The 12,946-nt window shown below is 43.5% G+C and overlaps 1 protein-coding gene across 2 annotated transcripts in view; it reads left to right on the top strand.

The window, feature by feature from the left end:
• Nucleotides 1-228: 228 nt before the first annotated feature.
• HMGCLL1 (3-hydroxy-3-methylglutaryl-CoA lyase like 1) overlaps nucleotides 229-12,946 on the top strand; it is a 97,254-nt gene continuing 84,536 nt past the window's right edge. Inside the window, exon 1 of one of the 2 annotated variants that reach the window (XM_075923632.2) lies at nucleotides 229-574. In XM_075923632.2, coding sequence (XP_075779747.1) covers nucleotides 461-574 — 114 coding nt within the window. In that variant the 5' untranslated portion in view covers nucleotides 229-460. The remainder of the gene's footprint in view (nucleotides 575-12,946) is intronic. The other variant, XM_075923634.2, reaches the window with a different exon arrangement.

Genomic DNA, 12,946 nt, shown 5'->3' with positions numbered 1-12,946 from the left:
TCTTATGCAATGTGCTGACCTACGGCCACAGGCGGGCTGGGGACACTGCGGACTAGGTTAGTTCCCGTGCGCACGGAACCGCTGGGTCCCCCTGAGGCCAGGACTGGAGGGGTCGGAAGGCTTCAGGAGGGCGGATTCCAGGTGCCCGTGCTCCTCCCGCTGCAGGGGCGCCGGGGCAGCAGCACCCCATGCGCCGTGCTGCCGGGAGCGCGGCAGGCGGGAGCCTGCGTCTCCGCTCCCCGGGGCGCCGCGCAAGCTGACGCCGCAGCAGCGTCTGGAGCGGGCGAGGCGGGGATGCAGCATTCCCCAGCTCTCCGCCAATCACGCGCGTTCTCCGGGCCCGGGCTCCAGCCACTGGCTGGAGGAGCCGGCTGGGCTCGGTCGGCAGCGGCGGCGTGGGAGGATGCGGTGACCTTGCGGCTGGGCGGCGGGCGCAGAGGGAGCGCCCCGGGGCCGCGCCATGGGCACGGTGCCGTCCGCGCTGAAGCACTGCCTCAGCTACCAGCATCTCCTCAAGGAGCAGCTCTGGATTGGGGAGCCGGCCGCGCCGCCGCCCGCTCTGCACCCCGACCAGGTACCGCAGCCAGCCAGGCAGGGCTGGGAGTGAAGGGCCCGGGGCAGGTGGAGTGGCAGCATCCCTGGGCTGCCAGGGCGCCTTCCCCAGCAGCAGCCCACATCCTTCCCTGCTCGCTGCATCAGCGCGCCCTGCCTGCAGTGTTGCCCCCTCCTCCCATCCCCACCTCTGCCTTCTGCCCCATGGACCCGCTGCCTCCTTCATCCCTCAACACCCTGCCTTCTACCCTCTGAACTCCCCTCCTCCCCGCCGCCGCCGCTGCCTCCTCCCACCCCTACACTCCAGCCTGCAGCCCCCTCAACACTTAGCCATCTGCCTGCTGCCATCTATGCCACCATCCTGTCTTGCTCACTTACCTCTCCTGACACTAGTCTGTTGACTCCTGACACATCTCTCTCCACTGCTGCCTCCTTCCATCTCCACTCCCCTGTGAACTTCCTCTATGTCCTTCCCTTCTCCCCATCTTCTGCACACTTCCCTACTTTCCCCACCCACAGCTCGCTACTATTACTCCTCTTTCCTGCATTTCCCTCACCTTCTGGTCATTCCTGCTGCCCGTCCTATCGCCTACCTATCCTACCTACTGCAAAAGTCACCTTGCAGCATTTCAACCAGTAGGAAAGTTTTCAGTAATCTACAATGGGTGAGACATCGAAGGCCCTTATAAATGTCCCAGATTGCCTATCAGGGAAACACATATAAGATATTTTGTCTATTATGGTTATGGAATTTTATACTACTGTCCTTTTATTAACATCACTACTAAACATATGCATGGCCCTATGAGGGTGGTGGTGACACTATACAAGAAGGAAAGACATAATGCATGAGAATTTCCTAAAAAAAATCCCTTTGCCCCTTTTATAGTCTGCCTTCAAAATAGAAGAATTCCCATAAAACTATAGACACCTACCATGGCAGACACTTCCAATTTTACCCTTTCAGTGTTAATTTCTATAACTATTCAGATTTGAGTGTAAGCAGCTGAAGCTAATTCTGTAAATGTCTACACTAAAAAGTAGCTCCCACTGATGTAACTTGCCTCTTACACTGATTACTTCACACAAGTCATAGTGCTTAAGTGGATGTAAGCCATGTCTATACGACCTAGGTTATGCAACTTCAGCTATATAAATAACAGCTGAAATTGATGTACTTAGGTTTGCTTACCATGATATCTTCACTGTGTAAGCCAATGGCTGATGTTTTCCCATTGACTCCCCTTACTCTTCTACTTTTGGTGGAGTCCTGGAGTCAGTGGAAAAGCTCTCAGCAGTTAATCAAGCAGGTAATGAGGATATGCCCATACTTAGATTGATGCAGTATTAGTGTAGATGTTGTGTTGCTTACACCAACTGTTCCTGCCTTTCAGAAACCATCCCACAATACCTCACACAGACAGTTAAATTAGTGCACAGGCTTTTGGAGATACTGTGCACCACTGACACAAGCTGCATAGTGTGGACATATAAAAGCAGCTTAGTTACTGTGGTGGCTATAATTCAACATAATTTTATCTCAACTTAATTTTATAGCATAAATTTGTCCTGAGTGGTGTTGGAGTGCTGCATGAGCTGCTCTTCTTCATTGCCTGGCTTGTACAGTGGTGTGTGAGTAGAGATGTAGGGGGGATGCCATACAGACAGAGGTGCGACTGTCTGCAATCTCCATCTGCACAGCAGGAAGCTCCTGCTGCTACTGCCTGAGAGAGGGGACAGTGAAGCAGCTCTTTTGGAAGGGTCTTTTTACCACAAAGAAGACCATTTCTCTCAGCCACAGGCAGATATAATAAGTGAACAGATAAACGGAGCTAGAGACTGAGGAAAGGGACAGAGGGGGCACATCTAGGCAGCAGGGCTAAAGTCGGAATAAACTACGTAACTTCAGCTACGTCAGTTGTTTAGCTGAAGTTGAAATAGCTTAACTCGACTTGTGGTGCTGTCTACACAGCAGGAAGTCAAAGAAAGAACACTCTTCCTTCGACTTCCCTTACTCCTCATAAAACGAGGGTTACCGTGAGTCACAGCAAGGAGTCCTCCAGTTTGACATTATTTCAAAATAAAGGCTTATAGTGTAGACGTGCATTTTGTTGTTTTTCCAGTCCTTGCACATTAGGGTAAAATGTGGCCTGCACAACCTAATCGGGCCATTGAAATGCTAACCGTATTAAGCCCAGAACAAGTTGGCTACGTCTAGACTGGCATGATTTTCCGCAAATGCTTTTAACAGAAAAGTTTTTCCGTTAAAAGCATTTGTGGAAAAGAGTGTCTAGATTGACATGGACGCTTTTCCGCAAAAAAGCACTTTTTGCGGAAAAGCGTCCATGCCAATCTAGACGCGATTTTGCGCAAGAAAGCCCCGATCACCATTTTCGCGATCGGGGCTTTTTTGTGCAAAACAATACCGCATTGTCTACACTGGCCCTCCTGCGCAAAAGCATTTGTGCAAGAGGGCTTTTGCCTGAACGGGAGCAGCATAGCATTTCCGCAAGAACACTGACAATCTTATATGAGATTGTCAGTGTTCTTGCGGAAATTCAAGCGGCCAGTGTAGAAAGCTGGCAAGTTTTTCCACAAAAGCAGCTGCTTTTGCAGAAAAACTTGCCAGTTTATGTTGCTGTTGTAAACTTACTCCTTTTGCATTTACTCCTTCTGTAATTGTAGTTGATTAAAAAATTTTTTTAGACAAATCCTGGTCAATATCCATCTCCCTTCTATGGTTGCACAGCCACCCTAGAAGCACTAGAACTGCTATGATTCCACAGTGCTCAGATGCTCTCCAGATGAACCATCCTTTCAGAGAAAGTCACTATGTGCATTGTGAAATGGGAACCATAATAGTTCCAATAACTGTAATGAGCAGAGGACCAACCAGAGCGGGCAGAGGAAGAGATATGGCCAGTGAAACCACAATTATGACACCACCAGTATCCAGAGACAAACCAGTGCACACATACATAATGATATAATCAATGTGGAGTCACTTTTCCCATGCAAGATCCCAAGGGGTTGCCATTTATCAGGGATAGTGTACCTTTTTTTGGGTCAGGGGCCACTGATCCACACACAAAAAAAAAACCCTTTAACAAACCCTTCTGTGCCCTCCCAACTGGGAAGGAGAAACTGACATGGCCCCAGACTGAGAAGGAGAAAGCTACTCCCCACATTCCCCTTGTACACTAGAGCCTTTTTTCTGGGGGGCGGGGGAGGGGAACAGGTTAGCAGATTTTGTGTGCTCCAGTTCTGCTGGGGGCTGAAGTAGCATCACAGGCTCTACAATGCTTCACTTGGGGGATGGAGTCCCAAGTCTTAGGGGTGGATCCAGGCAAGCCAGGGGCCAAATCCAGCCCCTGAACCTTAGGTTCCTCACCCCACATATATAAACAAAAGCATGGGAAAAATTCACACACTATGAAGATGAAACTATTGCCAATCTTTTTGTAAATGTTTACAAAATTCCATTATTTAAAAAAAACAAAATTGAAACAACCGTTATTGGTTTGTTTCTGATGAACAGGAACTTGTGAATTTGAAGTTGTAAGGCCGCATGGGTAAAAGTGATCATAAAATGATAACATTCATGATTCTAAGGAATGGTAAGAGGGAAAACAACAGAAAAAAATAGACTTCAAGAAGGCAGACTTCAGCAAACACATAGAATTGGTAGGTGAGGTCCCATGTGAAACAAATATAAGGAAAAAAAAGAGTTCAGGAAAGTTGGTATTTTTTGAAGAGACGTTGTTAAGGGCATACAAACAGATTATCCCAATGCACAGAAAAGATAGTAAGTGTGGTAAGAGAACACACTGACTTTAGGCAGGAGATAGTCTATGACATGAAACTCGAAAAAGAGTAAGATAAAAGTGAAAAATGATAAAACTAGGATAAATGTTGAACAAAATAAAACAAAAAAGCCAAGACTGTACGGACAAAATGAGAAAGAGAAAGGCACAAAAGGAGATTAGGGTAACAAGGGTAACAAGAAAACATTTTAGAAATACATTAGAAGTAAGGACAGAGTAGCCTTCATTACACAAGCTATGTCAGCACTGCAGTTATTTTTCGGAAAAAGCTACGCAAATTGCAAACCGCTTTTTCCACTTTTTTTTGGAAGAGGCTTTTCCAACATTTGTCCTGCCTACACTGGGCCAAATGTGAGGAAAAAAACCCTTTTTTGGAACATCCCTTCTTCCTCGTAAAACAAGCTTTAAAGGGATACCGAAAAAGCACATCTGCTCTTCCAAAAAAAAATTTCGGAAGAGCAGACAGACATGTTCCCTGGATGCGGCATAATTTCCCCAGTTATCCCAGAAAAGCTCTGTAGTGTAGACATAGCCAAAATGAGGAAGAAAAGAAAGTAACAGAAAACACAGCAATGGCTGAAGTGTGAAATACCCTTTTCTCACTTGTATGTGGACTCCCGCCAATTATTCTGTGGATCCGTGGCCCCGACCCAAAAAAGGTTCCTTACATCAGCTCTAAGGTGCCACAGGACTGTTTGTTATTTCTAAAGGAGTTAACAGTAGATTAGACAAATGCCTGTCAGGGTTGGTCTAAATCAGTGGTTCTCAAATGTTAGTAGCCCAAGGCATCGAGAGAGAGAGAGAGAGAGAGAAGTGACTAGTTGAGTAGTGACTTGACTACCCGATAAGTCTAGGCTTATTGGGTAGTTGACTACTCAACTTGTCGCTTACATCCCTAGTGGGAGAGTGTGAATTAATGACAACTACTCTATTTGTTATGCTGCATCTGAAGTTATTTTCCATATTTAATTTTCACATGAAAGGAACCAGTTCTTACTAATTCTGGTGAGAAAGAAATTGATTAATTGCACACAAAAATGACTCATAGATGTATCAACATGAAACTATGCTGGGTAGAAATTTCTTCTTTGTTTGGATATTCTTGGCCACAGATGTTAACTGTTTTGTATGGAAATATAGGTATTTTACAAGTTTCTTAGGGGAAGGAAGCTTAAAAACTTTTGAATGCAAGAGATGTGGTCTGAAGTGCCAGAGGACATTCATGGAATGTTAGGAGGAACCCATAGGGAAATAATCAACAGCAGCATCTGGAAAGGAAATGTAATTGGCTTTAGGGTTTAATATTAATGCAGGTATTTAAAATGAGATTAACTATATGTGTTAGTATGTGAGATATCAGGGCAAGGGGGGTAAGTGATAAATGTATATTATGTAAAACACAAGGATTAGGGAAAAGATACAATCATAGCTGATCACAGCAGAATTTATAAAAACCTTAAAATATAGTTTGGATTGAAAACTGCATGATGGAGTCACATAAAGAAAATCAGATTGAGTGAAGAATGTACTTTTATGAGTGTGACGGGGTGTGTAGGAGAGGCTAAAAACCTGTGGGCAGGGGAAGTCCTGCCCTTCCACTCAGACTGGGCATGTTCCAGATACTGGAGCAATATAGAAGGGAATAGCTCAGCTCACTCTGGGCTGGCCACCGGAGGAGAAGGACTGCCGCAGGAGCTCCAGGGCTGCATCAGTCCGAGACCACTGTGAGCTTAGCACTGGAGGAGCCCCAGGGACAGGCAGCTGCAGGGGAACCGGAGGACACAGAGACCACATGGAATAGACCCATACCAATGCTGATAGGAAGTGACCCAGGGAGGGTGCTGGTGTGGTATCTCCCATATGGGTGAGATTGGCGTGTTGTGGTCAGATTCCCTGCTGAGCAAGTGGTAGAACACTCTGCCACTACCAGGTCTCTGGGTTTGGGGCTCAGAGGAATAGGGTGGCCCTGGTCTCTTTACTGGGGCTGTTGCCTCCAACTGTTTACTCTACCCTGAAATAAGGGGGCCATCCCATATTGACTCTGGCCATTAGGCTGCGCTGCCCTGCCCTGAACTCAAGGCTATCCTCCATTGACTCTAGCCATTAGACCGTGCTGCCCAGAACGGAGGACTGTTGCCATTGACTTTAGCCCAATCCTCCAATTTGCCAATGACTTTACTCTTAGGGTTTGTCTAGATTACATTTCTTTTTCGAAAGAGGAATGTAATGAAGGAAATAGAAAATTCAAATGAAGCGCAAATTTACAAATCTCGTGCTTCATTTGCATAATCGCGTTCGATCGCTTTTTCGGAAAAGGTTATTTTGAAAAAAAAACAGTCTAGATGCGGTTCTTTTAAAAAAAACACCCCTTTTTCAAAAGAACACATTTTCCTGAAAAAATGAGGTTTACAGGGTTCTTTCGGAAAAGGTTTTTTTCTTTCCAAAAGAACCATGTCTACACTGCTTTTTTTTTCCTGAAATAACCTTTTTCAAAAAAGCGATCATACGCGATTATGCAAATGAAACATGAGATTTGTGTATCTGCACTTCATTTGCATTTTCTATTTCCTTCATTTACATTCCTCTTTTGAAAGAGGAATGTAGTCTAGACGTACCCTTAGTCTGTACTGACCAGGACTAAGGGCCATCTTTACAGACTGGTAGAGGTTGCCAGTAACCTGACAGCCAACTAGGCGGCTGGGAACCTGCTCCCTAAAGGTCGGGATGTGCATACACTGTGACAATGAAAGACAGGAAAGACAGTTTCTTGGTCTTGCTCTGTCTCTTTTTGCTTGAAAGGTACAAACTAACTGAAAAGATAAATTGCCGTCTGGTGAACTGCTCATGCATAGCAGAATCTCCAGACAATGGGAAGTTGTCTCTTGGTTCCTCTCCCATCTCCTGACATAAGGGGAATTTCAGAGCATTTTGTCAGTAGAATGGGGCAGGCTGGCTGTTGGCTACCATGTCTGCAGAGAATGGAAAGGTGGCATAATGCCAATTTAGGATTCCCTCCCACTGAGGTGTACATCATGGTGAACCCAGCCAAAAATCACTAACTAGTGAATACTTGGCTTTGCTGCACAAGTTTACGGTTGCCTGTGAAATTTTAATTCAGTTCCCTGGAGCAAATATATTATGCTACAAACTTTATCTATCATATATGTTTTCTAGCCAGATAAATTGCATTTAGTCTCCTCACACATGTTTTCCAATCTCCTTGTGCAACCATTCATACATTTCTTTGCCCCTCCTGGTTCTTAGTTCAATCTCTCTTCAAACTAGTTCTACTCTCCCATGAAAATCACAGTCTCAGTTTCCATTCATCCCTCCCTTGCCTCCAGTCTTAATCTCCTTGCTATGTCCCTCTGGGATCCTTTACCCCCAGATTTTCCCACATTTACCTAGTTTGTAATGTTTAAAAATTGTGTGTTATTTTATTTAATAGTATAATAACTTACCCAATAGAACAATAATCTCAAATATAATTTTGAATATATTGACCTGCCATTATAAAGTAAAATGGAAAATTGTTAATAGAGCTGATCAAGTAATTGAATACACTTTTCACAAAACAATCATTAGCGTGTTGTCCTTTGGTTATAAATTTGCAGTGTTGACCGCTGAAAATCATTAAAATTGCCAACTTAACATTTTTTTCATCTAATCCTAATTATTAACAAAAAGGCAGCATAACATTTTCACTGAATATGCTAACACATAGAATCACAGAAATGAAGGTCTGGAAAGCACTTTGCGAATTCATAAATTTCAACTTGCTGAACTGTGGCAGGAGCAAATGGACCTAGACTAATCCTGTCAGGTGTTTGTCCAACCTGTTTTTAAAAACCTTCAGAGATAGAAATTCCACATCCTTCCAGAGCTGAACTACCCCTTTATAAGACATGTGTTTTTAATATGTAACCAAAATCTCCCTTGCTTCAGATTAAGCTCATTTCACCTCGCTTTATCTGGCATTGGCATGAAAAATAGCTGATCACCATCTTCTTTAAAACAACCTTTAACGTGCTTGAAAACTGTTATCAAGTCTCCTCTCTGTCTTCTTTTCTCAAGATTAAACATGCCCTGTTTTTAACCTTTTCTCATAGGTCATATTTTCTAAATCTGTCATCATTTTTGTTGTTCTATTTTATACTCTGTCCAATTTGTGTTCATCTTTTCTAAAGCGTAGTGCCCAGAGCTGAGGTCTCACAATATCGAGTAGAGCAGGACAGTTACTTCCTATGTTACATAGACCACTATTGCTAATACACCCCAGAATATTAACCTTTTTCACAGCTACATCACATTACAGGCAGTCCCCAGGTTACGTACACGATAGGGACTGTAGGTTTGTTCTTAAGTTGAATTTGTATGTCTGGGTATGTCTATACTACCACCCTAGTTTGAACTAGGGTGGCAATGTAGGCAACCGGAGTTGCAAATGAAGCCCACATGCCACAACTTATCAAAAGTAACCATGCCACAACTTATCAATATAAAATGCCTCATAATTTTTGTTTTATGAGATCCCCTGCAGAACAAACTGAGTTTTCAGTGTAAGAAACATCTGCTGAAAATCCAGGCTTCAGGCAGCAAAATTGATAGGCTATGGGTAGCCAAAAAGCCATATTATCTGAGTTCCTTTTTGAGTTTGTGCTGCTCTGAAAAGGAGATCAGAATCATGTTTGTTGTCCCAGAAAAAGGACAAGGAACAGGCATTACAATCAAGCGCATTGCTCTAAGTTAGGAATGGGCAATAATTTTTGATGGGGGTCCATTCCAAGATATTGGGAAGTAGTCAAGGGCTGCACTCCTCCATGATATTAATGGAGGAGGTGTGGGGTCTGGGATAGGGATATAAGTAACTAGTGGACTAGTTGACCACCCAGTAAGCATACCTGATAAGCCACCAGGCTCTTAAAACATTTAAAAAACAGACACACAGCGGGGCGGGAGGGACCAGGCATGAGCTAATTCCTGGTTCTCATCCAATTCCTGCCCCCTGCTATGCCTCTGCCTTTTAAATGTTTTAAGAGTCTGGTGACTTATTGGGTATGCTTATTGGGTAGTCAGCTAGTTGACTAGTTGCTTACATCCCTATCCCAGACCCCACATCTCCTCCATTAATATCATGAAGGGGTGCGGCCTTGACCATTTTCCAATATTTTGGAGTGCCCCCCATCAAAAATTACTTATATATATAAAAAGTCCATATGTGAGGAAGAAAATATATTAAATCAAGGGATAGTTAACAAATACCAATGTTTATAATATTTAATATGAAATCAAATTAAAAAAAGAAAATTAACACTACCCTTAGAGTACATGTATCACTATCTTCTCTAACAACTCAAGCTAGCAAACATACCAAAATGCATATTATCCACACATAGCTCAGCTTTAAGATGCTATACAAATCTATGAGTCAACTAGATTTAGTATTTGTAAGGAAAGCATGACTAGTACCATATTTATTGACACTGAAAGGAGAGTAAAAGGCATTCACTAAGGCTTATACAGTTTCTCTGGAGACTGTTTAGGATCTATGCTGTAAAAACAGATAAATGTTTTCCTGGCTTGAAACTTTCACCTCGTGTGTGTCACCAACTCAGAGTAGAAGCCCCAGAATAAAGAACACATGACTTCGGGGTTTGTGGACACATGCAAATTTCAAAGAGCTTGCAAATAAGGTTTCATCCTACAAAACTAGCATCACGCCTAGTACTTGCTACTTCTGACTCATAAGAGCCAGAACTCTACCATATAGTAAGGTTCTGGCCTTAAAGCAACACAATATACCATATGTTAATTAGTAACAGGATTTTAAAAAATCATTTTGATCAGAGTTTTAGATATCTGTAAAACTCCCCAAAAAATCTGTTAAAAGAATCTTTTTCTTTCTTACCTTAAGTCATTAACATCTATGTAAACTTTGTTTGAAATGTAATCATGCAAATGTCCTTCCAGCGCGCGTACACATCCCATGGAGCCTGCTTCCCCCCCTTCCTCCAATCCAGCCAGACAGAGTGGACTACATCATGTGAGTCAGGACACCCCAAACAAACTGCCCCCTGCCTCCACCTCACTGCACAGATGCCAGCACCAAACCACCCCTTCTTTCCCCCACCTACCCCATGCAGTCAGTCCCTTACCTCCCCCTTCCCAGCCCAGGAAGCTTGAGGAGAGTGCTGGGTTTCTGTTTCTGCCTCTGCCCCCTCCCCCTCCCCCTCCCCCTACAGATGGGACTCTCCAAAATCCCCTCCCCTCTGATTCCCCCCTCAGCCAATTCCTCTCTCCTTCCCTCACTCTCTCCCTTCCTTCTCCTGCCTCCTCCTGCCACTTACTACCTTCTTATCTTGCCTGCTTACCTGCTTTGGGAGTTCCTCCATTTCAAGCATGCATCAGCTCTATTTAGCTGCTGTTTAGCAAGATGCCTCTCCCTCTGCTGGTCAGTACAACTCCCTGCCTGTGTGGGAGTTCTGAACCTCTGAGCCAGGCTCAGAAAACAGCTGCACAGCCATGCAGATGCACAGGGAATTTTGGTTGTAACCTTGGGCAGGAGGGAGTTGTGACCTAGAGCAGGAGATTAGGGTGCAGGAAACTGGGGTACAGGAGGGCGTGCAGGGGGTTTTGTTGTGATGTAGGGCAGGAGGGGGTTGTGAGTTGGGGCAGGGAACTGGGGTGCAAGAAACGGATGCAGGATGGGGTGCTGTGTTTTGGGTTGAGATCTTGGGAAGGAGCAGGGGACTGGGGAGCAGGTTCATACCCCCAATCCACCCACTCTTTCAGTTATTTACAGCAGCTTTATAAAAAATTTAGGCTAAACATACAGCCAGAAATATATAGTTTTGATTCAGATTATTAAAGTTTTTAAATGTTCATCATAATTTTATAATTAGGAGTTAGTCTCATAAGCACCCCATTGCATTAAACCCCTGGTTTGCAGTCACTTTACAAGTCTCTGCCATTGATTCCCTCAGCATGTCAGAATTTTGCCAATTCGACAGCTCTGTAATGGAATTCTCTCCTGTGTGGTTTTCCATTGGTAAATTTTAGCTTTTAAATCTAAATTATCAATCTTCTTCATTTTTTTACATAATCATTTGTGTTTTTAACTTTCTTGTGTTGACTTTGTTAAAGCTGTATTAAATATATCTACCATATATTTGAAAAAGTTTGTGCGTGTCTGTTCAAGAACAGTAAGAGCTAGGACCATCAAATTTGGTATGCAGCTTTCTTTTATTATAACTCAAAGCAAGGTAAGGGTTTGGTTGTGCCAGGAACATGAGATGTACATGGATTAGAATTGCTTTTCATAGAGCTATACAGGAAATAGAATTACCAGGAAGGTAAAAGGGGGCTGGCTGGGTGTGTCCCACTCCTATCCAGGACTATCCTAGCCCCGAGCCTCCCACTCCCCAGGTACTGTTTAGGGAGGGTGGAGAATCTCTTTTCCCCACCCCAAATTCATATGGAAACATTGCTGTCTTTTCCCTTTTGTCAATAAGTGAGGGGAAAGTTCAGTTTGCTGCATTCCTTATTCTGCCTGGAGAGCTCAGTGGGCAGACAAACCTGGACCTGCCTCAGCTGGGGGACAGGCACCTCTCCCCCGTTTGTGCCTGCTGAAATTACAGTGGCCATGGAGAGACACTTCTCACCTGGCTCCAAGCTGCTGCAGTGATAGAAGGCTTGGACAACCTGCATACTGAATCCCTCTTCCCCAGTCCACTCCAGAGAAATGATTCAAAGGAAGCATGCACATTTTCATTTTATCTTAAAAAAATTAATTGAGCTAAGGACTTTAGCAACACCGGGTAAAACTTCTAGTATGAATATAATGAAATCAACCAACCAGCCTCTTTTAGAATGTTCAACCAACATTAGAATTTCCATTTTGCCAAAAATTACTTCCATGGTTACGACTGTGATTATTTGAACAAATTACCCATTTAATGATATCATGTTTGATCTGGTTTGTCTTTCATTTTAAACTGCCACATTGTTGGGGTGGAGAAAGCAACCTCTTTCAATTAAAAATGAATTCAGAGGGTGCCATATTCCTTTACTTTTGCTACTCATTGTTAGAAGGCTATTTTAGGTTGTCCTGATATTTAGTAATGATGTATAGCACATTTAGAATGTAGGTAAATATAAATCAATATAGAATTGTCTTATAAATGGAAATTGATACATTTATATCCCCAACATCAAATTTACCAGTCTGGTGTTGAAGAACTACAATGTTGCTAGGTAGTCCCCTATTTTTAGGCAGCTCAGCTGGGAGTTTCCAGCAGAAGCCTAATAGTATGTTAGCACTTGAATTAACTTATAAAGTACTGAGAATCTTGAAGTTTCATTCTCTTGAGACTGCACTGAGGTTTTAGAGAGAAGTGAGGGATGGATAAAGGACTCTGGAAGCTCATAGAATTGGGGGACTTGTGAAAATATAGTTCCTCCTCCCAAATTGCCACAACTAAATAATTGACAGCTGAATTCTGCCTGACCCTCATGTGGTACAGTGGGAGGGAATAGAGTAAAGGAGCTTCTAACCTTTCTTGTGTAGTCTG

This window comes from Pelodiscus sinensis, chromosome 3 (genome assembly GCF_052426305.1).
Source record: "Pelodiscus sinensis isolate ZL-2025 chromosome 3, ASM5242630v1, whole genome shotgun sequence".
NCBI lineage: Eukaryota > Metazoa > Chordata > Testudines > Trionychidae > Pelodiscus > Pelodiscus sinensis.
Note: the sequence above shows the minus strand (reverse complement) of the source record. Positions and strands in the feature narration are given on the sequence as shown.